This window comes from Mesoplodon densirostris, chromosome 7, assembly GCF_025265405.1.
Source record: "Mesoplodon densirostris isolate mMesDen1 chromosome 7, mMesDen1 primary haplotype, whole genome shotgun sequence".
NCBI lineage: Eukaryota > Metazoa > Chordata > Mammalia > Artiodactyla > Ziphiidae > Mesoplodon > Mesoplodon densirostris.
In genome coordinates this window covers 1976809-2002482 of record NC_082667.1, presented here as the reverse complement: position 1 = coordinate 2002482, position 25674 = coordinate 1976809, and the positions used below count along the sequence as shown (strand labels likewise).

At 67.3% G+C, this 25674-nt stretch overlaps 2 protein-coding genes across 2 annotated transcripts; one reads left to right on the top strand and one right to left on the bottom strand.

Annotated features, from left to right (window-relative positions):
• Positions 1-1387: 1387 nt before the first annotated feature.
• On the bottom strand, positions 1388-25674 carry LSP1 (lymphocyte specific protein 1). The gene is made up of 12 exons (XM_060104382.1): positions 25644-25674; positions 24540-24649; positions 11365-11502; positions 10198-10365; positions 8273-8468; positions 7838-7927; positions 7546-7589; positions 7295-7376; positions 6564-6698; positions 6148-6225; positions 5897-5996; positions 1388-1822 (listed from the first exon to the last, which is right to left on the bottom strand). The coding sequence occupies exons 2-11, from the start codon at positions 24599-24601 to the stop codon at positions 5907-5909; spliced, it is 1083 nt and encodes a 360-aa protein (XP_059960365.1). The 5' UTR covers positions 24602-24649; positions 25644-25674; the 3' UTR covers positions 1388-1822; positions 5897-5906.
• On the top strand, positions 2956-4314 carry PRR33 (proline rich 33). The gene has a single exon (XM_060103395.1). It carries the CDS (start codon positions 2956-2958, stop codon positions 4312-4314), a length of 1359 nt encoding a protein of 452 aa, XP_059959378.1.

The window sequence follows — 25674 nt, the reverse complement described above, 5'->3', positions numbered from 1 at the left end:
ACTCTGGTCCCCTCTGGCCGTCCAGTGGGCCATGTGGCTGCCTCTGCCTGCTGCCCTTGGCTAACGTCCCCCCAGCCAGGTGGACAGGAGTGGCGCATCCCCTGGGAGAAGCTCCCCAGCTGGCAGAGCACAGCCCTGATGCACCCTCAGAAGTGGGCCACGGGCGACAAAGGCGTGACACAGCTGATTTCTAACACCTCCAAGCTGCCCATGTTCACGCTCCCCTTGGGAGGCAGCAGGAGCTTGACCACGAAGACTTTGGAAAACAGGTTCTGAGCAGACCCAGGCCTCGAATGCCAAAGGTCTAGGGGGCCTGCTCTTCGAAGGGGCTCCCCTGACTCCGAGGGCAGCAGGGCCTCACGTTAGACCTGTGCACAGGCCAGGGGTCGGGGGTGGGCTCGGGAGGACAGCCCCACCCTGTCCCCGCCTCCACACGCGTGTCCATCCACCCACTGCACCTCCATTTTCACAGGCACATCCTCACCGTCACTGTCTGTTTCCCTCCCTCCCTCCTTCCCTCCTGCCTTCCCCGCTTCCATCGCCCATCCACCCACCCCCCATGTGTCCACCCACCCACCAGCCATCTACCCACCATTCCGTGAAGCAGGCGTTGATCTGACTGCCTCTCCATCTCTTCTCCTGTCTACTCTCTGCACAACTACTTTTCTGTCCATTGACCTCTCATCCCTTCCGCAGACCCACCCATCCACCTGTTCTTTATCTATCCACCCATCATCCAAGGATTCAGCACCTCTTTCTATTTATACACCAGTCCATCCTTCCACCCATCCCACCATCCACCCATCCATCCATCCTTCCATCCATCCAACCGTCCATCCATCCATCCATCCATCCATCCATCCATCCATCCATCCATCCTTCCATCTGTCCATCCGTCCAACCACCCATCCATCCATCTATCCATCCATCCATCCATCCATCCATCCATCCATCCTTCCCTCCACCCCTGCATCCATCCATCATCCATCATCCACTCATCCATCCATCCACCAAATCTTCACTGAGCACCTCCTGGGTGCTGGGAAGGGATGACCCCAAGATGGGTCTTGTACTCAAAGGGTGCACAGTCTAGGGGCACAGACTAGAAGTGCACAGTGTTTCAGGGTCTGTAGAGTTTATAAGGGGCCAGTCAAGGAGCAAGTACCACAGTGGAAGAGGACGACTGAGCCCCCACCCATCACATTCACCCTGACTACCCTCAGAGACCCCAGAGCCTGACACACAGAAGGCCACTGGGCAGGACAGAGTGTCTAAATCTGAAGGCCAGAGGCCTGGGCCCTACCACTGTGCAGGGCAGCTGGTCTTTCCAACGGGCCCCGCTCCCTGCCCCTCCCCCACCAGTGACCCCAGAGAGCCAGCACGTGGAGACACCAAAGGGAGTTTACTGCATAAAGTCGAGGGCGGAAAGCGGGGCGGGGGTGGGGGGGACCCAGTGCTATTGCGGGTGTTGGTGGCTCTTGACACGGAGGCCCCGGCACGTGGCCTCTCTCTGCACCGGCTGCGCCTTCCCCGGGAGCTTGCGGCCTCTCTGGAGGTGGTCCGTTTGCCAACCAACAGCCAGAGTTCCTCTCCTCCCAGAACTGTGAGGGGCAGAGCTGGGGGGTCAGAGGGAAAGGTTGGAGGGTCCAGGAGCAAGAGGTGGCGGGTGTCGGGGTGCATGCGGGCCAGGCAGACCATGAGAAGCAGCTTCTTCGGCAGGGCCAGTGGGGGGCGGGGGAGCGTTCATCTGGCCGGCCTCTCTCCTGGGCATGTGGGTCGGGAGCCAGGAGGTGCCACCGGCGGTGCTGCAGTCTTGGGAAAGCTGAAACACAGGTTGGGGGAGCGTCAGGCTGCAGTCCGAGGAGGGGCCGTGGCTCTGCCTGTCCAGACCTGCAGCCTCTCTCTGGGGGTCCCTGGCCTGCCCATCGCACCCCGCTCCCCCCAGCCCAGGAGCAGCCTCCCTGTGGCAGCCCCCGAAACCCTGCGTCCACCTCCGGCCTGAAAGCCTGCTTCCTGATACTGTGCTCTGGTGCCCTGGGCCCTGCTCGCGATTCAGGGTGGAGGGACGCCGCCTACTGCCGGTTTGCCAGCTGGCCTGACAGCCCCCCAGGCTAAACCTGGGGTCCTGGCCCCCCCTCACCGGGGTGGGCAGCAGCCCAGAGCGAGCCCCAGCAGACCCCTCAGGCCCCTCCCCGAGCAGACGACGCACTCCTGCCTGACAGAGCAGGCCTCATGGCGGCAGCCCCCAGGCCTCCCTCCTCCTGCAGGCCGGCGGCCCTGGCTCGGCCCAGCCGCCATTTGTCAACGTCCTCGGGAGCACGTGGCGCCCAGAAACCAGGGCGGGCGGCTTGGCCGGGACCACCCCGCCGGGACGTCTGCGGGAACATCCCATTTAGCGTAGCTCAGCGAAAACCGCTCCCACCTCCCACCCCGTCTACCTCTGATGATGCAGCCGCAGCCCTCCCGAGCCTCTGGCCGCCACCTCTCCGCTGGCTCACAGCGGACGCGCCTGTGGTCAGGCCGGCGACAGCAAGGCGGCCCTCATGCTTGCGGGCGGGCACTCTTCCTGCCCTCGCAGGCGGCCGGCCCAGCACGTGCCTCCCGCTTGGCACCCGCCTGTGGGTCCCCCGGCCCCCGCTGTGCACGCGGGCGGCACCCAGAGCCAGGTCCCAGCCCTCCTCCGTCACCCACGGAGCACCTCGGGCCTCCGTGGGCTCATTTCTAACCCGGGATGATGGTGGGGCCGCCACATAGGCGTGCAAACGCTCATGCCTAGAGGGCGCCTGGCAGGGGCCACGTGCTCAGGGGGCAGAGCTTCTGGTGGTCAGGCTGCAGGCCCTCTGGGTCTGGGTCCTGCTGCGTGACTAGGGGCTGTGTGCCCTCCCACAGGGAGGCAGCCTGTGGGGAGGAGGGCAGGGCTCACGGCTGTCCCTCCCGCCGCCCTAGGGTGCAGCAATGCTCACCTCGCCTGCCTCCATGGCCCCTGAGACGGCTGGCCGGTGCCCCCCAGGGCCCCCAGGACCCCCCCCACCACTGCTGCCCAAGCCCGGGAAGGACAACCTGCGTCTGCAGAAGCTCCTGAGGAAGGCAGCCCGGAAGAGGATGAGCAGGGGTGGGCCGCCTGCCCCGCCCGGGCCCTTCCGCACCTCCTTATCCCCCGTGAGCGAGGCCGGCCATAACCAGGAGACCCTGGCCCCGCGCCCCACGGAGGCGCCACGGCTGGTGGCCACCCTGCCCTGCTCCCCCCACACCCGCGTCATCCACCACGTGGCGTCCCCCCTGCAGAGGTCCACGTTCTCCTTCACCCTCACCCAGCACAGGAGCCTGGCTTCGCACTCCAAGCCCACGGGGCCCCGGCTCGCAGCCCCGGTCCCAGAACCCGCCCAGTCCCCCTGCGGCTTTGCCCAGGTCTCAGGCCCCACCACGAGGGGCACCCACATCAGCCAGGTGCACTTCCGGCGGGCACCATCCCCGCAGGCCGGGACCCCTGAGCCCTCCCCGATGGCCCAGGATGGTGGGCCTGGCGACCAGGACCAGGACACAGCCATCTGCCCTCCCAGGGCTCAGCCCCTGACGCCTGTGGTCCACATCCACTCACTGCTCGCCAGGGCCCAGGCTGCCAGCCCTCAGCGCGAAGAGCCCTCTGTACCCAGGCTGGCCCCCGGCTTCCGGGCCACGGTGCCCAGTGAGGCCAGCAGCCGGGTGGTGGTGTCCATTGCCCCCACCTACCGCTCACCAGGACCCTCGCCTTACAGGCCGCCTTCTGCGGCCCCCGAAGCTGGGCGCTGGGAGAAACCCACCCTGGCTGGCCCTGCCGCTGAGGCTGAGCAGGTCTCCAGTCCCCACAAGGCCTCATCCCCTGACCCACCGTCAGGCCCCCACCCGTGCCCTGTCCCCCAAATCACACCCAAGCCCCAGCTCAGCAGCTGGACGCGCCTCAAGAAGCAGCTGCTGGAAGAGGCCCCCTTCCCGGGGCCAGAGCCGAGCCTGGGGCACGTGGAGCGGAGGGGGACAACAGCCCCCACTGTCTCAGCGCCCCGGCCGGCCCCTGCCTCCCGGGCCTCCAGGATGTGGGACACGGTGCTGTACCGCATGTCAGGGGCCGAGTCCCGTGGCGGCCAGGTGGGGCCCCGCGATGGGGTGCCCGCCGCGCCCGGCCTCAGCCGCCTGCCCTTCCTTTGCTGGCCTCGCTTCAACGCCCGGAAGCTGCAGGAGGTGGCCGCCCGGCCCCCTCCCATGCACTCCCCCATCCTGGTCCTGAGCCCCCAGCCCAAGAACTTCAATCGCTCGGCAGCTGGCTGGAGGCTCCAGTGAACGGCTGGGGGGACCCCAGGACCGTGGGGTGGACAGAAGAGGGGCTGAGGGTCCAGCTGGGAAGCCGCAGCCACTGAAGAGGGGAGTGCGGAGGGGCTGGGGGTCAGGAGGGGAGGTGGGGTGGACGGGAGCACGAAGGACCGTGTGGGAGGCGGGACGGGGCCGGGAGCAGCTGGGATTAAGGAGGTGGTGGGTTTGGATGGTGTGGAGGGGCGGGGAGGGCTGTGCACCGGGGTAGGGGGTGGGGACACAGACCGCACACGAGTGTGCTCTGAGGCAATGGGGCTGCATGCGTGACCCTGCAGGGCAGGGCCAGCCTGGGTGTCCGCACGGGGCTTGGGGCAGGGCGTGCAGGAGGTGGTCACCAGCGAGACCCGGGAGGGCCTGCCTGGGTCCAGGGAAGCTGCAGGCGGGGATCAGGGCCCAGCTGAGCCCCAGATGCTCTGGGTGATGAGCCCTGTTGCTTGACAGGATGAGCAGGATTCTGGGGCCCCCGCCCTTCCGCCGAGAAAGGTTGGGGGGACGAGTTATGTTGCCGTGCGGGGTGGGAGTGGTCGGGATGACCCAGTCGCGGGCATCCGTTAGCTGCATCGGCGGCTTGACAGCCGTGCCTCCCATGGACGGAGGCCTGACAGGTGCGGGGAGCCAGGTCCAGGCCCGGGTAGGAGCTGGCCCCACACCCTTGCCCCTTCACTGCCACCTCTGCTTCCCCCGCCTGGGTGCAGAGCTTGAGGGGGACTCGCTGATGGGAGACAGAGGGGTGGGGTCTCAGCCTAGATGCTGGATGAGGAGGGAGGTCGGAAGTCAGCCTGGCCAAGTGGGTGGGGGTGCTGTGGCCCAGAGGGGGCAGCGACGGGGACCCCAGGCCTCATGAAGCTTTGGGGAGCCCCAGTCTGCACTCAGCTGGGGTCTGACTCGGGACAAGCACCGGGGCTCAGTGACGGGGCAGCCGTGATGCGAGAGGGACACGGAGGTGCTGGGGGAAAGCTCCAGCCGCAGCCCCGGGAGCAGGACTCGGAAGGGGAGGACGCTGTCAGGAGGGGGACATGATGGATGCTGTAAACGGATCCTGGGACCCAGGCCACTAATAAAAGTGTGCGTAACCATGGCAGCGGGTCACCCTTCGGACTCTTCACCCGGTGACGGGGTGGGCGGTGGAAACTGGAGCAGCTCCCACTGGGGCAGGAGGGCAAGGACAAGGTTCCGGCTCCTTTGAAATCCTCACCGCCCACCGCCGGGTGGGGACCCGAGCTCCGGGGCTCCATGTCAACCCCTTCCTGCCGCGCTTGCCCTGTGGTGGCCGGGACGGGCTCACCTGCCCGCGGAGCCCAGTTGGGAGATGGGGCCTCCTCCCAGCAGGGAGTCTGTGCTTCCCTGTGGGGAACAGGAGCAGGGCAGGAACCAGGGTGGGGGGGCGTGGCACAAGTCTGTGGGCTGGAGGACCAGCAGAGGCGGGCTCTGGCCAGCTCCGAGGCCGGGTATTCAGCCCTCACATGTCACCGCGCAGTCCCTGCCACCACGCACCCAGAGCGGCAAATTTCACCCGTGACACATCACGCTCTGGCCGCTGCCCCCGACTCACCGAGGCCGGCCTAGGGCGCCGGGCCCTCATCCATGGGCACCTTCTCGTACTTCCCGTGTCCCGTGGCCACAAACTTGTACCTCTTCGCAGACGGGGTGCTCTGTCGGGGAAGGAGGTGGAGAGCAAAGGTGAGAGACGCAGAGGGAGATGGCGCTGCCTCTCGGAAGCCCCCCCAGGTGCGCTGAGGGCAGCTCCCCTGCCCCCTCGCCTGCTGGACCCGCCCTCCCGCATCAGCCACATTCCGACTCTACCTTAAGCGTCGGCGAAGCCTTGGGGCCTCCTTTCTGCTCCCAGAGGTTCCTCTTGCTCATGTCTCCAGCTACAATATCCTGGGGGCAGAAGGCGTCCACGTCACAGGGGCAGAGCCCTGACTCGGGGGCTTGGAGCCCTTGTCACTTCTCCTGCCTGGCCTCACAGGGCCAGGGCCCCGGGGCCTGCACACCTGCCTCCTTGGGTGAGAGCCCAGGGGAAGAGGCCGGGAAGGGAAGGTGACACCGTCCATCTTCCCTTGGCCCAGCAGCCTTCCCGCCCAGCCCTCCACAGGGGCCAGCCTGGAGGAGACCCCGTCCCCCATGCACCACAGTGCCCTCTGCCCATACTTCAGCCTGGACATTTTCACACTAGCCTTCCAGAGGGAGCCCAGCCGTGCCCCAGGATGGGAGCCTACCTTGCAGGAGGGGGACTTGGCAGAGGACTGAGCCTGCACCTCTCCCGTCTCCCAGAGGCTCTTGGTGCTTGCCACGGCCATGCTGGGCAGCTCAATGGATGGCTGGCGGGCTAGCTTTGGGGTCCGGCCAGAGGTCTGCAGAGGAGACAGAGCTCAGGACCACTTTACTGGAGAGCCACACGGAACACATCAGAGAGGCCTGTGTGAGCCGCTTCGGCACACAGATGACGTCCTCTGTATGGTTGCATTCCCCCAAGACTGCTTTTCCAACGCAGGGCTGGAGGAAGGCACTCGGGAAAAACGTGCCTTCCTCCCCTCGGTGTACTTGTGAAACACCCCCTTGTTCTGCAGAGCACAGGTGATGGGTGGGATACGAGACACACGTGGGGCTGTCCTCGTGCTGCTCCTGGCACAGGGTTGGAGGAGCAGGGGTTGAATGGAAGGGTGTGGGTTGGATGGAATGATGGTTGGATGGAGGGGTGTAGGTTGGATGGAAGAGTGTTAGTTGAATAAAAGGGTGTTAGTTAGTTGGATGGGGGGGGTGGGTGTAGGATCAACGGAGGGACCTTGGCTGGATGGAGCGGGTTGGTTGGATAAAGGGGTGTTGGTTGGATGGAAGAGTGTAGGTGAAAGGACAGGAGTTGGTTGGATGGAGAGACATTGGTTGGATGGAGAAATGGGTGCATGAATGGAGGAGGGACCCTGCAGAAGTGGAGGGGACCTGTACACACCTCGATGGCCTGCGTGTACTGCTCCAGCCGCTCTTCAATTGTGGAGATGGGCAGGGCCGGCTGGGACTTCTTCACACTGTTACTGGAGGAGAGGAGAAGGGTCATGGTCCAGGCCCCCTCACTCAGCATCTATGCCCACCCTGAGCTCCTACCGGAGCTTTCTCGGGCCCCCAGATCTCCACCTACTGGGTCGCCTCTTCAACCCTCCCTTGGAGAACCCCGAGTCCTGCCCAGGAAGCAACCAGACATACCTCTTCTGAATGGAGCGGTGCAGGGACTCAGTTCTGTCGCTGAGCTGTGGAGGGCGGGCGGAGACTGAGCCTCCGAAGCCAGAGCAAGGCCCCCAGCCCACCCCTCCCAGCTGCTCCCACCCACCAGTCCCATTGCCCAGTTTATGCGTTTCACAAGGCTCTGCTGAGAGCCAGCCTGGCAGAGAAGGAGCAGGCTGTGCTCCTGTCCTGGAGCTGCCTTGTGGCTGCCTCTCTGGGACTGTCATTGGTCATGAGTCCAGGACAGAGGACTAGGCTTTGGGGCTTAACCTACTTTGGTGCTGGGGCTCAGGGGAGGCGAGCCCGGTTCTGTCCCATCCAAGACCAAGGGGCTTGGTGTCCTGCGCTGCTGGCATCTCTGGTGCTGGGAACAGAACGGCTGAGGTGACGGGGTCTGAATGATCGCCCCTTTGCACCCCTCCTGCCCCACCCAGGACTGGTTGAAGGAAACACTTTCCCCTCCCTGGGCCTCAGGTCCTTCCCCGCCCTGCCATTCTCTGGTTCTGGAATTCTCTGCAGCAGGAGCCGGTGAGTCCAGGAAAGCCTTGTTCCATCAGGCAGGGTCACCAACCCCACCACCCTCTGGGACTGCGGGGGCGCTGGCTCCCTCTAGGCCCGTCCCGTGAGGCCCGCAGAGCGTGCAGGTAGCAGAGACAGACGCAGCCCGGGGGCCGGGGTGTGCCCAGACCCTCTGGGGAGCCGCTGGCACCTGCTCATCTGCCTCCTTGGTCTCTGCCAGCCCTGGGCTGCCCTGGATGGGTCCCTCGCGGCCTTTGGGCTCTGTGTCCTCTGTTCCCGGCCCCTCCTGGGGCTCTGAGTCGGGGCTCAGACGCAGCTCCTCCAGACAGACCCCGGCTGGGGTCAGCTCATCACCACCCTGGCTCCCAAAGGTGTGCTGGCGGGGCCTGTGGCGGGGGGGGAGGCAACCCAATAGATCGAAGGTCATTTGATCACTTCGAGTCCCTTCCCGTTTCCAAGCCTCAGTTTCCCCATCTGTAAGATGGGCAGGCAGACCAGTTAAGCGCCCAGGAATCTCAAGACCCCAGCCTCTTTGGGGAAGTGAGCCCAAGGACCTCAGAGCCTGCCCTCTGTCCCCGGAGCCATGTGACCAGTGCCCACTGCCCCATCCCTGCACACTGAGGCTAGTCCCGGGCTCCAGGCCCTCAGGACCAGCCCCGGCCCGTGTCTTGCTTGTCGGTGTCCACCCTGCTGGCTGGCCTCCTGGGTCTGGGGCTGCCTGGGCCCCCTGCTCCTGGCCTGCTCCGTGTTGGGGCAAGTGGGCCTGGGTGGCAGGTGGGAGCTAGGTGGGGTCTGAGGCTTGTTTGGGGGCTGGTCAACTGAGGGACAAGGCAAGGGCTGGGGTCACAGCGAGGACCGCAGCCCCGAGGAGCAGGGCTGACCAGGCTGGCTGTGGGGGGCGGGGGGAGGCCAGCCGCTGGCAGCCTGCGCGACTCTGCATTGGAGCGGGACTGAACCTGGAGAAGAAGATGGGAAATTCTCGCATTTTCCATGATTTCAGGCCCCTCGGTGTTCGTGCCAGCCAAGACCCAGACCACCACCCAAGGTGGGCCGGGGTCCGAGCCAGCGGCAGGCTCACAGAGGGCCCATTCAGCTGGGCTACAGGAGGCCAGGCAGGTGCGGGGGGCAGGGAGGCCTGGCGAGAGCAGGAGGGTCCACAGAAGAGCTATAGTGCCCCCTGCTGTTGGGCGGCCAGTTGGGGACAAAGGGAACAGGGCCGGCAGGGCTGCAGCCATCCCAGCGCCAGTGGACGGGCCACCCTGCTGCACAACACCCCCCCCCCAGCCCCCAGTTCAGAAACGCAGAGTGTGCTCTGATCCCCAGAGACAGATGGGGGAAACTGAGGCCTGGAGGGCGGCCGTGGGCAGAGGGCCACGCCAGGAGCAGGGCCCTGGCCAGGCAGCTGGCTCTGGGCGTGGATGGGAAGGGGTGGTGGAGTGACGGGAGGGGTCTTAGCGAGAGCTCGGGGCTGCTTCAGGGGCCTTGGAGGGGACTGGAGGTGGCCCAGAGGGGCTCCGGCGACCCTCGAGGCCACATGGCCCCGAGCCTGGAGCTCCCGAGCAGAGCTGGGCTCCTGACCCCGGCCTGTGGGGTGCTAAGAGCGCTCAGACCCCCGGGGTGGGGGCGGGTGAGGCTCCGGAGCAGACCCCAGCCCAAGGCCCCTCCCCCTGCCTGCCCTGGTTCAGAGTGTCTGCACATCTGGAAAGCTTGTCCCCCCAGGCCGACTGGCGGCCGCACATCTGGAAATACCTGCTCCCCTCCGTGGGAATGGAGCTCGCTGCCCCGGGGGAGGAAGGGGCGGCGGCGGGGGCGCAGGGCCTCCCTGACGTCAGTGGGCTGCAGATGTGTGCTGATGGAGCAACCGCCCGGCGGCCGCAGCTGGTCTGGACGGGCCGGGGCCCCGGGGAGCCCGGCAACGAGACTCCTCCCGTCCCACCCGCAGCACCAGCACCCCCGCCGCCGCCCTCCTGTCTCGTTCTCTTCCTCCTTCCCCACTACGGCCAAGGGGGCATTCTGGGGGGCTGCTGGTGGGGGGCGGGAGCAGAGGGAGTCGCTCGGACACAGGTTAGGGGGCCTGGACAGAGCCCCCCTCCTCCAGCTCTGACCCCCACTTGCCTGTCCTCCTCCTGCCCCCGCTCCGGACTCTCGCCCCGAGGGGGGGCCCCACCGTCCGTGGTCTCCCCAGCCCCCCAGTGCTGCCGCCGCTGCTCTGGCTTCTGGGACCAGTCGCCGAAACCCTCATCCTCGTCCAGTTCTGGGCCCTCCGAGGGCTTCGGGCTGAGGCTGAAAGAGCAGGCACGTTCTCAGGGCTGGGCCACATGCGGGGCAGGGAGCCGACCCCAGTCCACAGAGCCTCCCTCTCTCAGACCCCGGGCTCCAAGTGCGGGAGACCCCATCTGCCCCAGGGGCAGCACCCCACGGCTGGGCCGAAGCACCCCCATTGTCAGAGAATCACTGAGGGCAGGATTGTGTCTCTCCCACAGACTGGAGCTCCCTGAGGTCAAAACTGGGCCACACCCTATTAAGCCAGGGCTCCCCAGGAACAGGGCTATGTCTCCCCGCTCAGCCTGGGGCTCCCCAAATGCTGGGCTATGTCTCTCCCCCACTACCTACGGTCCCCGCGGGTGGGTGCAGAGTTTCCCTCTGCTCTCCCGGCTGAGCCCTGCACCCTGTCCCCCACAGCAGGCCTGTGGTCCAGTGGTCCCGGCCTGCCCCCAGCCCCTGCCTGCTAGGCTAGGGACCTGGCCCGAGGGGCCTTGACCGCTACAGCACCCCACTCCACCCAGAGCTGCTGACTCGGAGAAAATGGAACAAAACAGGGCCGGGGGGAGGGGGAGCATTATTGGAAAAACAGCCCAGCCCAGCTACAGCGGCCTCCTGGGCCTCGGGAGGGAACAAGCCGGCCCTCGGCCCGCCAAGTTGGATGTGGCCTCAGTGAGTCACAGACAGCAAGGACTAGGGCAAGGGGCTCGGGGGCCAGGGCCCCACAGCTGCGCTCAGAGTCAGTCCAAGCAAGGGGGACCGTGCAGGGTGACCAGGGCCTGAGTCAGGACCCCGGGAGACTGGCCGGTAGGGGGTGGTTCCACACGTCTCCGGCCAGGTGTCTGGCAGAATCTGCTGGCACCTGGGGCTGCGACGACCCTCACCCTAAGGACACCCCCACCCCCCCGCCCAGGTTCCAGGGCTGGGCCCCTCACTCCTCGTCTCAGCTTCTCTGGGGCCTCCAGCCCAGGGCCTGACCCCCAGGGGTGCAGCACAAGCGAGCTGGCAGTGTCAGCTTACAGCTTCTCCTGCTCTAGCTGCTCCAGGGGCTGGCCTCCTTCACCCTCATCCTGGGCCCGAAGCTGCCAGGCCCTCTCCTGCTGGCGCTGCCCCGGGGCGGCATCCTCCTCACCTTCCACGCTCCACTGAGCGGCGAGCCTGAGGGACACGGAGAAATAGTCAACACCGGGGCCCGTACCCCACTTCCCCCGTCCCAGCAGGCCCCAGCAAGGCCTCTCTAGGCCTCAGTTTCCCCATCTTTAAAGCAGAGATCTTGAGAGGTGGTCGGGAAAGGGTCCTTGGGGTGGGGGAGGTCCCAGGCCTCTGTTGGTCTCTGGGCGTCCACGTGCCTCCTGGTGATGTGGGGGCCCCAGTGTCAGGAAGGCCTGGGGAAACCCCAAGGATGGGACCAGACCCTCCATCCTCTTCCAGCAGGCTGGATCCCTGGACCTCATGGGAGCCAGGACACTGGCTAGTGTAGCTTTGGCCCCAGGCAGGGCCCGGAGGGTACAGGAAGAGCCAGCTGAGATGCAGAGAGCTGGCTGTGGCCGCCGGACAGCTGGGGTCACTCGTTCGTTCTACCTGAGTCAAGTGACTGTAGCCTCGGCCACTTGGGCGCTGGTGGCCTGGGCTGAGGTCAGGCCGGAGGCGGCCCAGATAGGCAGCCACGTCCCTAACGCGACCATCCCAGCAGAGGCGATCCTTCCTGCCCCATAGGAGCACAGCGTTGTGGGAGACGGCGGCCCTGCTAGAGGCCCCGAAAAGGGTCTGCCTTCAGCTGGGACCTGACCTCTCAGCTCACCCAACACCACCCCCGTCCCCGGCCCCCGTGCGGAGTCTCTCCGGGCTGTGCCGTCAATGGGGAAACTGAGGCCCACGCAGAGCCGAGCGCGGGGGACCTCACTCCCACACTTCCTGAGGTTCCTCCCTCGGGTCTACACAAGGTCAGCCTGAGACCGGGGGTCCGGGGCCGGACCACCCTGGCCCTGGCCCAGCAGACCTCAGGCTGTTGGCATCCGGTGGGCACCGCATGCCTCGGCCAGCTGGCACGGCCTGCCTGCCGCAGCTCCCCCAGAGCCCGGGAGAGGGGTCCTGGGTCTCCGTTCTACAGCGCTCACTGTCCCGAGCTGGGGTCTCAGCCCCTTCCTGCCGTGTCCCCCGCCTGACCCCACAGCCCGCTCCTTCAGGGCCCCAGTCCCCTGGCCAGGGTGGGCCGGCTCTGTGGTCTCGGCAGCCGTGCCAGCACATGATCTAATCTCTCCTAGGTCTCCTCGGAGCCTCCCAGACAAAAGCCAGGCCCCTCCGTAGCCCCAGCTCGAGGCCCGCTCCCCCCGCGGCAGCCACACGGGACCCCAGCCACGCAAACCGAGCCGCTTGCTCAGCCCTCGGCACCCCCAGTCCGCCCCCTGCCCCGTGCCGCTCCTCAGAAGCGACGTTGACGCCCACCCCCCCAACCCGGGCCCCAGGGAGCCACTCAATCCCCCACACCTGGCTCCCATCAGCGTCCTGCTCCAGGCCCTCGGCTGGGGGCTGGGGGCCACGTCCTGTCTGGGGAGGAAGAGCCTGGGGTGATCTCGGGGATGTTGGGGACCTAGGGTCCAGGGTTCCCCCCCACATGAGCACCAACAGCCCCTCCAGACGGAGGGCAGAAGCCTAGCAGGGCAGTGGGGGGAAAGAAGGTGCCCACGGCCCTCTCCTGGGGCAGCCTGGGGGCGCCCGGGGGGATTCCTCCAAGGGGTGAGACCGGCACTGCATCCCTTTCACTGCCATGTCCAAGCTGCACATGCCTATGGGTGTGTTGGGCGTTTGGGATTTTTTGGCCAATGTGTGGTGCTGGGGGTGTGTGCACGGGCCCCGGTGGGATGTGTGGGTGGGCCAGGTGGGGCCTCTCCCAGGATGATAGCTCCTGCTCCCCAGACCCCTCCCCCAAGCCCCGGGGACCCTTCACTGGCACAGCTGAGTGCAGAGGCCACACAGCCTGGTCAGCCCACCGGTAGGGCGATGTGTCCCGGCCAGCAAAGCCCCACGCAGGCCTGCACTCAACCGCGCAACGCACAGCGGGCCTCCCTGGCACACACACGCACACACACACACCAACACACACACACACACACACACGTGGCAGGAATGCACCCGTGTACGTACACACTTTCTCCTGAGCCCAACACTCAGGCCCGCGTGGGCGCACACACCCACACTCCACGCATGGGTCCCAACGCCCCCCACCAGGCACACTCGTGCACACACGTGTGCACACGGACGTCCATGTGCTGACAAACTCGGGCAAGGGAACAAGGTGAGGGCAAGGTGGCAGGCCCAGGCCCCCAGGCCCGTCCAGGGGGCCCCAGCACACTGTTTAGTGTTTTCCTGCCGTCGTCCTGACAACGCGCCTGGCCAGAGGCCAAGGCATGTTTTCTGAGAACATTGCTCACGAGGAACTGGCCCCTCCAGGGTCCCCCCTGCTCCCCGCCGCCGTCTGCGCGTGACCCCCGAGCCCTCAGGGCAGGGAGCTGTGGGGGGGGGGCGGAGCGGGGGAGCGGGGTAGGGGTCTGCAGGGCTCTCGCCAAAGCCCCACACTGGGAGAGGCTGCGCTGGCCCCCAGCCCCTGACCCAGCGGCCCAAGGACGGAGCCGGCTCAGCCCCTTTCCTCCGGGCCTCCTCCCTTCCCGCCCGCCTGCCCCAGGATGTGAGTAATGCGGCCCCTCCTGGCCCCTCCCATGACCTCACCCCCTCACTGTTCCACAGCTGGGTTTCGTTCTGGGAACTGAGAGGGGGGCGGCTCTCCTGGGGTGGGGTGGGGGCCTCTGGCCTGGGAAAGGCGCCCCCGGCCGGCGGCCCAGACCCCTTGGCACGCTCGGCGGAGCTGTCAGGATGCTGGCGTCGGCTGGCCGGCCCGCCCGTGGCCCTGGCTCAGCCCGTGCGCAGCTGCGAGGGATTTGGTGTTCCTGCACAAATGCAATTATCTCTTTCCTGCGTCTGCTCTGGCTCCGGGCGCGCCCAGGGTTCAGCCCCAGGGGCTGCTGAATGGGCTCTGCACCCCCCCCGCCTCCCCGTGTCACGCTCCAGCGTGGCGCCTCGCCCCACCAGGTACACGAGTGTGCACAGACCCCAACGGGCCGGCTACGGCTCCCTGTCCCCAGTGGGGCTCCCCAAGTTCAGGGGCTACCCCTGCTGGCCACGTCCACCGCCTACCGGGCCCCTCCTCTCCTTCCTCCGCAGCCCCCCGGTCTCCACCAAGGCCTCGACGGTGCCCGTCCTGGGCCTGGGCTGGCCCTCCCCGCTGTCCCAGCCTCCTTCCTCCCCTGCCCTGTGGTGGCTCTAGAGGGGGCATCAAGCCTCGGTCCCGTCTCAACTCTGCCCCCTGCAGGCAGCTCACGGCCACCCCACCTGCTTCTCGGCGCCGAAAGCTTTTCCGCGTTCTGGAAAGAGCTTCGGGGCTCAGCTGGGGGGCCAGGGCCCAAGGGAGGATGGCCAGGCCCCAGGCCAGGCCAGCAGTGGGGAACTTCCCCTTGAGACCTACAGGGAACCCTCCTGGCCATTGTCCCCTGGATACCACGGGCAGGAGCTGGCTGGGAGGCCTGGGGAACTGGGCTGGCCACCCAGCCAGAGCAGGGGGCCCCTGTCTCCCTGTGACCATCAAGGTGCCCAGTCCCCTCCTGTGCCCCCCGCCCTGGGGTCTTGTACGCCAGGGTGGACATCTGCAGAGCAACCGGCGCGTCACGTGACCACAGAGCCCACGCGTGAAGGGACAGGGTATGGGGGGACCCGAGCCCCAGAGAGGCCACTAGGCCTGGCTTCCGGGGCTGGGGGACAGCACGCACCCCCCACCACCTCGGCTTAGAGCAGCCCCCGAGCGCAGAGACTGGGCCCCGCCGGGAGCTCAGGAGAGGGCAGTGGTGCCTGGGCAGCACCCGCACCCCACAACTCAAGGGGTGCCCCTCACTGGTGGGCAGCGTGGGTCCCGCCCAGGCAGCCCCGGGGAGGGTCCACGGCGGGCACCGGGTTGCTGACTGTCACTCATCTGTACAGTGAGGCAGCTGTGAGGGGTGAGCCAGGCACAGAGATGGCCCCGAGCGAGCAGGTGGGCAGTGGGTGGGGTGGCAGAGGGTGTGGGCACGGGAGCTGCGGCTGCTGGGAACCTGGCCACCGCCCCCCTGCCCTCCCGACTGCCCTGGCACCGGTCCAGCCCCCCTCCCGGCCCACCCCCCTCCAGCAGTGCCTTCCTGGGCGTGTCTGTACCCCACTGGGTGTCTTATGCCAGGGAGACACCCCACAGCGCAAGCCCCACCTCACTGTCCAGGGAAACTCAGGAATCGAACTTGAACTTGAGTCTGAAAGATGAGCAGGGGTCTGTGGGTCAGACCCCAGAGGCTGAGGGCAAGAGCAGAGGCAGGGCCAGCGGGCGGGAGAGCTGAGTGGCGCCCCGCCTCCACTGTGGGGTGTCCCCGGGCGAGTCCGTGCCAGCACAGGCGTTGTCAGATCAGCCTTTGGGAAGGAGGCCCAGCTGGGACATGGAGAAGAGGGAGCTGCCAGCTGTGGGCGGGGGGTGGGGGGGGGCGGACAGTTAGGAGGGGGAAGCTGCAGCCTGAGTGCTGCAGGGGCAAAGGGACAGGCCTCCAGAGCTCCCCAGGAGGGGAGAGGTGGGAACCTGGCAGGGGTCAGCCCGGGGCGGGGTGGTCACTGAATTGAGCTTGGACGTGCGGGGTGCGTGGGGACCTCGGGGAGAGAGTCAGTAGGAAGGAATGGCAGGTGGGGAGGGGCCCCGGCTCACCTGGGGATGAATAACCTCTCAGGGAGCCATGGGGACCCCGAGAGGGAAAGGCTCGGGGGCACCAAGCCCCTAGGGGCTCTAGGCCAGAGGTTCCCTCCGGTTTCCCTCCCTCCAGCCCCTCCCCGCCCGCCCTGCAGGGCACCTCCAGGACCTGCTGTCCCGGGGGGCGGTCACAGGGTTTATGGCTGAGGCCCAGCCTGCAAGGTCAGCCTCCACTGGGGGCCTCAGGTTCCCCCTCTGCTGGGGGCACAGGAGTGCCAGGTCTTCCCAAGGCTTCCCGCAGCTGTCAGCCCCGCACTGTGGGGCAGGGCTCAGGGGGACCCGGGAAGACGGGGTGCAGAGGCTAAGCTGTGGGTCTGGGGGAGACCGAAGGTTCCGAGCAGGGAGGAGGAGGGTGATTGGAGGGGACCTGAGGTGGGGAGCCCGTTGCCATCCTCCGGGTGACCCGGTGAGGCCCGCAGGGACGGGGGCAGGCGGGATGGCTGTCAGTCACCCCGGCAGGAGGGAGGGCCCAGGCTGCCTGGGGAGGGGCAGCTGCCGGGCCTGGGAAGCAGTCCAGGTGCTCCAGGGAGGAGAGGCCAGGCGGGCCAGGCTGTGGCTCTGCTCTGTCCCCCTGAGCCCCCTCCCCAGAGTGAGACCTCAGGCCCAGCCTCAAGCTCCCCAGCCGTTAAAAGGGGTGCTGACCCACTGGGCAGGGAGAGAAGAGAGACCACCCCCCGAGGCGGGCCCAGCTCCCGCTTCCCCACGGCTGGCAGTGCCGGCAGAGCTGTGTCCCCAAGGAGGAGGCTGTGGTCCTAGCAGGGGTAGGCCCGGCCCGCCCCCTGCCCCGTGTCCCTCTTGGCCCCGTGAGCAGGTCACGCGCGGGAAGCCTCCCTGGATGAGGGGACATCTACCTGCGAAGCTGGCTTTCCCCACAACCGCAGAGAGGACGGCACCCCAAAGGGCGTGGGCCAGGGCGGCTGTGTCTCCAGGGCACCGGGCCCGGAGCTCGGGGGAGGGAGCACAGCCACAGCCTCTGGGAGCCCGAAGCTAGCAGGCGAGAGGCCAGCCCTGCAGGGGTTCATGCACCCCGAGGCTACACACCCGAGGGCGGCCCAGAGATGAAGGGCAGAGCGTCCTGCCCGCCCCAGCCCCGAGGGAGGGGAGGGCTCTGGGACCTGGGCCGGCGGCCCCAGGGCAGAGGCCAGAGCGGCCTGTGGGTGGGGCCTGCTCACCACCAGCGCGTCGGCCCAGACCCCACCCGGCCGCCAGCACTACCTCCTGCCCCTAGGGGGCACCGCCCCCTCCTCACAGCGGACGAGGCCGAATCTCCGCATCATGGTGTGGCCTCCGTGCCCAACACCCCTTCATCTTCTCCCAGTGGGACAGTTCCTGGGGGCCTCTCGTTCAGGGGAACCCCTAGCAGCCCTGCCCAGAGCCCCCAAAGGCAACGACCCCCTTCTGCACGACTTTCCAGCCAGCCCCGGGGCAAACTGGGGAGGCTGCCTCTGTCTCAGCCCTCCAGCCACCACGGACCCTCGGGCTAAGTTCCCGTCCCCGTCTCCTCTGGGCCTTCACCCCACTGGTCCCTGGGGGCCACGTCTGCCGGCTCCAGATCCCACTCAGCGAGGGCGGTTCCACCGCCCGGTTCTCAGCCGGCTCAGCACCCCACTTTGGAGCTGACGAGAAGGCGGGAGGTGATGCTGCAGGGCCTGAGGTCTCTCCTGGGAAGGACCCCAGCACCCCCGTCACCGCCCCAGCCTCCCTCCCTGGGCCGGGCTACCCCGGACGACACCCCGACACCTGCCACCTGCTCCACAGCCGCCCAGCCAGCCCAGACAGCGCCCCTCAGCCTGCCTGGGACGACCTGTGTTCTCGCTCCTCCGTCCCCAGGGCCTCTGTCTCCTCATGCCCTTCCCTCTCCCCCGCTTCCCTCCCCCTCCCTTTCTTTGCCAGCACTTTGTTTTGCCAGGTGCTAGGGACCCAGAGATGGGTGACATTTCCTCTGCGCTTACAGATCTTAGAGGCTGCCAGGAAAACCAGTGCTGACCCCACAGTGTGGCTCGAGGGCCCCAGAAGGGGACCCCTATTCCAAGCTTTATTGGGGGGGCAGTCACTGGCAAGAGGTCCTCTCAGGTGAGGGGGCCCCTGTGTCTGCACCCAGCCTGGAAGAACAAAGGGCCACGGTGGGAGGAGGCCCTCGGAGACAGGAAGGTGGCCACTAGAAGACACGATGACGGGCATCGTGGCCAAGGGAGGCGGAGATGGACGGGGCACAGCAGACAGAGCCGGGACCCCCACCACAGCCCCGCCTCTCTCTTCCCATCCTCCCCCGGGGTCCAGAGGTGAAGCCCACCCTCTACTGTGTGACCCACAGTCCCGGTACCTCCCAGACAGGTGCACCCGTCTCCTGCCTCCCCACCTGCAGGAGAGGGTGGTGTGGGAGGGGCCTCTGTGCCCATGGATTACTGCTCCAGACCTGCCCAGTCCCAGACCTGTTCCAGCCCCTGGAGCGGCTTCCCCATTCCCCGGTGCTGCCTGCCCGCTGCACACCCTGTGCAAGACCCCACCCTGCCCTCGGGATGGGACCCCATCCCAGCTTCAGTCGCTGCTGCTCACTGTGCAGTGCCTGACCCTTGGGTTCTTGCTGCCTCCTTCTCCCCAGACCTGGGATGCAGCGGCCGCCTCGGGACCCACGCAGCCCCCGGGGGACCAGGCTCTGATGCTGGTGGGGGCGACAGCAGGGCAGGCCTGCCCGTCACACCACTGGCCCCGAAGCCGTCCAGGCTGGTCGGGTGGACCCCCCCGCACCCCCCCCCAAACAGCCAGATGGGAAAGGTGCCCAGCCGGAGTTCACTGCCACCCAGGCGCCCACGCACCGGCAAACGGCCCTGCCTAAGGAGTCTGTGACCCTCCTCGTGGGGCTTTACCCCCTTTCACAGCTCGGCCCTCCAGAGACCCACGCTTTGGGCCCCGAAGACCCCGCCGAGCCGGGAAAGTGGGCACGTGGCCCCTGAGCCCCTCTACCTCAGGCTTCCCCTGGGTCCTCAAGGCTGGGTCCCCAGAGTGGGGTCCAGAGCAGAGCTGAATGTCCCGCTGCCCAGCCTGTCACCTCCCTCTGGCTGGATGGCCTACCTCTTGTGATGGGCTCCATGGTCGGCCTCCTTGCCTTGGCTCTTCTACAGCTCTGCCCCCATTTGCTCAGACCAGCCTGCCCATCTGGGCTGGGGGTGGCCAGCGTGCCTGTGGCCGGCGCTGGCCCTGCGCTCGCCGCTCCCCGCTCTGCCCTGTGCCCCGCGCACACGGGTCTTTCCTTTCCCCTCCGAGTCACTGACCACAGCGCCGCGGGGGCCTGGGCCAAATGCCGCGGCAGCCCAGGAGACCTCCCTAGGCACCCCCGCCCCATCCTTCACATCAGTGAGTCGCCCTGCCCACCCCTACGCCTACACACTGCATCACCCGGGCCGACCTCCGGGGGACGGGACCCGGGGGCTGACCGCACAGCACCAGCTCCAGCCGCATCCCCGGGCCCGGCCCAGTCTCCTCCTGGCACCGGACGGCCCTCCAGGAGAGCCGGACGCTGCTGAGCCCAGCTGGGACTGCCTGGCACAGCCCTCGGAGTGCTCACGAGGCCAGGCCCTGGCACGCTCCAGGACACGCGACCAGTGGCTGGCACCGGCTGGAGCCTCTGCCACCCCCTCCCCCTCCTCCTGTGCGGAGCCCCAGGTCCACCTCCCACTCCCCAAGGCCCCACACATGGCTCTCCCCGCGGTCGGTGCCAAAGGGGTTCTCCGCCTCAGCCAAGTCCCGGGGTCTGCACATCATCCAAACCTGTCTGCCCACCTGGGCAGGAGGTGCAGCCTGACATCTGACCACCTGTCCGTCTGCTCCTGGCTCCGCCCTCCCAGAGATCCCTGGGCCCCCACGTGCACGGAGCAGCAGGACCCTCTCCCTGATGCCTCCACACCATTTGTGCCACCGGAGCCCCCAACACCCAGCCCCAGCCCCTCCTTCGAGGTGCTCCTTCATCCCTGACCCCTTGGGATTGATCGTTCTGGGGGTGCAGGGGCTTTGCCATTGGACCGGCCCTAATTCACTCTTTGTCATGCCACCCCTGGCTGTGTGTCTTCTGGTTCTGCAGACCCTGTTGCCTGTCCCCCAGGGCGGGGGCAACTCCCACCCTCCCCGAAGCTCAGCCTCCCTGTCCACACAGAGGGGAGCGTGGAGCCAGCCTCAGCGGTCCTGTGGGGCACTATGCTTCTGGATGTCCCACCAGACCCTGGTCCTCTGTCCCCAAAGTCTTGGCCAAGAGCTAGGGGCTCGGCTGGAACGACCCCATTAAAGGGACAAAGTGACCCCTCCACAGGCAAGGAAACTGAGGCTCAGAGATGCAGCATCTCATTGGGGGCCCCCCACCCCAAGGAGGCACAGCCAGGGTCCCAACCCTGCAGCCCCTGGGTCACCATCCAGGAGGGCCCAGCCCAGGAATGGGATGCCTCCTCGGGGCCCCCCTGCCTCCTTCCCTCTCCTCACTGGGTTTTCCTCTCCTTCTCTTCCCTTTTCTCCCCTTCCTCCCTTCTCTTACCTGCCTGCCCTCCCCCACCTTCCCGGGAGAATCGCCGCAGGTGGTAGCCAGTGCTGCTCTCAGCCCATCCCACCCGTACTCGGTGCCCACTCCACCCAGCCCCCGAGGGCCCCTTCCTTCATCCTCAGCCTGGGGTTCCCAGGACCCCTGGAGCATCCGCATCTCCTGCCTCGTCCAGCCCCTCCTTTGCTGCCTCTCCCTCCTTTTGACGCCTGTCCTGTCCCCTGCCCTCATCCCGTCCTGTCCCCACGCATCCCCTTTCTGTCTTCACAGGGGCCCCGCTGCCCCTTGCCCTCTCCACTATGTCTTCCCCCCACTTCCCCCACCCACCACCGGGAAGGACACATCCCGGCCGGAGAGCCTCAGGGTCCACAGGGCACACCCCAGCCGCAGTCTCACCTCCACAAGCCTTAGGACCTCCCTGCCCGTCAGGGGCAGCAGCCGTCCCTCACGTCCCCGGCACCCTCGCCTTCCGGGGTGGGCCGGGGTCTGGTGCCACCCAGCGCCCACCTGCAGTGGGTCAGCTCCTGGCCACCAACCTGTGCTGAGCCGCTCTGAGCCCAATGAGGTGTTCCTGGGGCCCACACCCTGTCCAGCCATCCCTCAGGGCCCAGGAGCCATGGGGCGCCCTCTCGAGGCTCGGGCAGGGACAGGGGTGCCAACGCCCAGGTGCCCGGTGCACGCTGGCCGCCGCTCGCCTGCTGCTCTGTCCCACTCTGGTTTGCGGGTCGGGGCTGGAGCCCGGCCTGAACCTCAGCGCTCTGGGCTCCGGCCTGACACCCTGCCCAAGGGGCTGGGCCACGTGGTCCCTGTACCCCCTGCTGCTGGTTCACCCGGGCTCCCAGGGCAGTCCCCGCTCTGAATGACAGACCACCCGGACCCGTGACAGCACCGCCCAGCAGGCGCCCAGCCTTGCCAGGGCAGGGGCCACCCCACCCACGGACGCGGGCCCTTGGGTGGGCCCAAAGCAGCCACGCCCCTCTGACACTGTAGTTTCAGGCCTGGCTTCCCCCAGTCCCCTTGGGCCAGCCCAGAACACAGCCGGCCCCATCCCTTGCCCTCTTGCCACTGCGGGCTCCCTAGACGCCTCCTGGGACAGGTTGGCCAGGGTGGGAGAGCCAGACATGGAGATCACCAGTGTGTCCGAGGTGGACGTGTGCTGGGAGCCGGGGGCGGGGGGCTCCTCTGGCCCCCAGAGCTTCCCCTGGGGGACCAGGAGCCCCTTGCCCTGTGCCAGCTCAGCCCCTTATCTTACAAAGCCAGGCCCTTGAGGACTGTGTGACCCGGCAGGTGGCCCCGAGTCCAGCGCCCTCTGGAAGGGAATGGACCCAGGGTCCCCTCGCTGCCCTCCGACGACCCCTCACTCTGGCCGGGTCCAAGGGGGGGCCTGGGGAGAGGCTTGAATCCCTCAGGGTGGCTGGAGGGGTCCGGGAGTAACTCGGGTCAGAGCTTGGCATGGGGCACAGTGGCTGGGGAGGGGGCAGCCCTGGGCTCCGGCCCTGCCCGCCTACAGCCTCCTGCTCAGCACCCAGGTGGCCACAGGGCCGCAGCCCAGAGTGAGCTAGACTTAGATGAGGGGTACGGGCGGGGCGGGAGGATGAGTTCCCTACTGGCCCACAGGGTCGCTTTTAATCCACTTAAACTGGATTCAGTCTACACCCCAGCCACTGCTGGTGCCAGCAAACCCTTGTGGCGCTTGTCACGGAGGGGACAGCGCCCCCTCTGCTGTCCCCCTTCCCCTGCACCCAGGCGTCCGAGGTGAGGGACTGGGGTGAGGCAGGGGGCGAGGGGGGCGGCTTCCCCACTCCCAAGGGGACCTGGGGCGACTCATAGCCTCTCTGAGTCTTGTTTTCTGTTGCCAACCGGGGACAAGGGGCCTGTCGGCCGGCAGACCCATTAGATTCAGCAGATCCATTAGATTCGGGAGAGAGGGTGGCAGGAAGTCACATCTGTGTGTGGTATGTGAGTGTGTAGCCCTGCCGGCCGCTGGGTCAGGGGCCTGGAGCGTGTATGGGTCTGTGCACGTCGTCCGGAGCATCACCACGTGCAGGGGGCTTGCTCAGTGTGGCCAGACGGACAGATGCGCTCCACAGCGGGAGTTCCCAGGGAGCTCAGAGGGAGTTTTCCTCCTGTCCTTGCCCTGGCCGGCCACCTGCAGGCCCACCTGCCCCTGTCCGGGTCCTCGGGGCTCATGCCCGAGCCTGCCCCCACCCTCAGTCCAGCTGCAACCTCTGAGCCCCGCTGGCGCCTCCAGCTCGCCCCCGGCTCACCCAAGTCAGCAACCTGGCAACTGAGCCAAAGCCATAACTGGACGGATGCTTGTGACAACGGATGCTTGTGCACACAGCCAGGCCCTGGGGCTCTCCCTGCACCACCATCCCCACAGTGGGCTGGGCAACGTGCCCCCATAGCGTCAGTTTCCCCATTTGTTATGTGGTGCTGGGGAGCCCCGGGGACTGACCCAGCAGGCACTCCTCTGCTCTTGGACCACAGGCTGGGGACAGGGGGACAACAGTGACTCCTGGGAGGACACATCCCAACTGACAGGAACGGGAGGTCCCGCCTGAGACACGTGGATTGGGCAGGTGTGAAGCCCAGGAGACTCAGGGGGGTCTGCCTGCTCCACGGGCAGAGCAGAGCCCCAAGGGAGCACGCCCAGCAGGGCCCCCTCCAACCCTCTCTCTGGTCCCCACCCTGGGGTCGCAGCCCGAAGGCCAGGCCAGGGTGGGGCAGGGAGAGAGCCACCCCTCCGTGACTGCAGAGACCCTGCTGAAGGGGCCCGGGGCTGCTCTCAGCTCCCCTCGGAGGCTGCTGAGCCCACCTGCACACCTTGCCCCACATCCTCCCAGAGTCAGAGCTGGGGTGGACTGGGGATGCTGAGGGATGCCAGTCCCCTCCAGGAGCTGGCAGTCTGCCCAGGCTGTGCCATGCCATCCAAGGGGGCAGGGAGCAGGCCTGCAGGCGTGGCGGAAGAGGACAGTCCTCCAAGCTCAGGAGAAGCCGAGGCGGGCTGCGTGCAGGAGGCAGCGTTTCCGCTGGGCCTTAGATGCCTGGAAGGGTGGAGGAGGAGGAAGGGCATTGCAGGTGGCTCAGAGGGAGGTGGGGAGACGCCCACAGTGCGCAGTGGCTCTGAGCCCACCTGTGGCACTTTGCTTCTGCTCTTTTTCCAGGACTCTGTGAGGCAGGTGCCACCACACCCCGACCTTACAGAGGAGGAAACTGAGGCCCAGAGAGGACCGGGCACTGGCCCATGGCCCAAGGATGCAGGAGCCAGGATTCCAGCTTGGGAAGATCCGGCTCTGAGGCCCAAGCACTCACGTGGCCCGCGGCCCCTTCCACACTGGGCTGGTGCCCTAAGGGCCGGGGTGGTGAATGTGGTACTAAGTCCAGTTTCATCATCTGTAAAGTAAGCCGTGACTGGACAGTCCCCGAGGGCCTGCAGGACCAGAGGAGGCCTCGGAAGCCGTGCTGGTGCCATGCTCTTCACCTGGGGAGTGCGGAGCCTGGGCAGAGACCCAGGGCCCGGGGAAGGGTCTTCGAGCAGAGAGTGGCCACTGCCTGAGGCCCGGCGGTGCAGGTGGGAGAAGAGGACGCGATGTTGGGGGCGCAGAGGAAGGGACGGGCCCGCGTGCACGCACCCACACGCGTGTGCGCACGCCAGGCCCACAGCCTGGTGCACCCCATACCCTGCCCGCGGCACAGGGGCCGCAGAGCTGCCGGGCTGGGGCCAGGCTCCTGGGGGAGGCTGGGGAGCCCCACGCCCAGGCGGCCCAGGCTCCGCGGTGCCAGTCCTCCGTGGGTGGCACCAGCGCGGGCACCCTGCCCTGCCCTCCGCGCCCCAGCCTGGGCGGAGGGACCTACCTCAGGAGGCTCTCCAGGCCCTGTTTGCTAGAATTCCTTCTCAGGAGCGCAGAGCTGCTCATGATGCTGGCGGCCGCCCGCCTGGCCGGCGACCTGGCCTGACCCCAGCCCTGGGGACGGGACGCTGCGGCTGCTTCTTCAAAGGCTCCTGCCTGCGGCCCTCTGCGGCTGCCCTGCCCCCTCCACTCCCCCTGCCACTGGGACCCTCTCCTTCCCCCTTTCCCTCCTTCTTGCTCTGTCTCTCCCTCTGGCTGGCTGGCTGGTCTCTGGATCTGACACCCCCTCCCCTGCCTCCTCTCTCTGTCTGCTGGTCTGTGACCCTCCGCCTGTCTGTCCTGGCCCCTCTGGCCCCTGGGGGTCTCCTGGGCCAGCTCCCCACTGGCTGCCCCCGGGCTGTCGGAGTGCCCCTCCGTCCCTGCCTCTGCGGCCTCGCGGACTCTGGGTCTCGCGGCCCCTCTCCCGCTCCAGGACGCCTAGCAGCTGCTTCCCGTTGGTTCCCCCCAGCCCCCTCCCCCGCCCCCCTCGGTCTTCTCCACCTCCACCTCCCCCTCCTTCTGAGACTAGTAAAAATGTCAGAGAGAAAACCCTCGCAGCCCAGCAGCCTGGGGGCTTAGCAGGACCTCAGAGGCCTGTGATGGGCAGGCGGCAGCCTCCCTCCCTCCTCCTCTCCCGCCTCCCCCCTCCCCTGCCCTGGCCACCTTGGCGGCCGCTCCCTGCCTTGCACGCTCCTCCCTCCTGCATCCCATCTCCATCGCTCACTGGTGCCTGGTCCCCCACATCTGCGTCCCCATCCCTGCCCGCCTCTCCCCTTGCCCAGCCCTGGCCTAGCTGCCCTCTGGCCCTCTCCCCTGCCCTGCCCAGCCCGGCCCGGGGCCCGTGCCCCTTCCTCCATTGCCCCCCGGCCTCCCTGGTCCCACACTCGGCCCCTCTCTCTCTCTTTTCCCTCTGGTGTCTCTGTGTCTCTATCTCTGTCTCCCTCCTTCCCTCCCCCTCCCTTCCTCTCCCCTCCCTTCCTCTTCTCCCTCCTCCCCCTCCCTCCTCTCCCCTCCCTCCCGTTCTCCATTTTCCCTTTGTTTCTTTCCAGCCCTCTGCTCTTGTTATCACCTCACGGGGGAGGCCGGGGCACCCCAGGAAT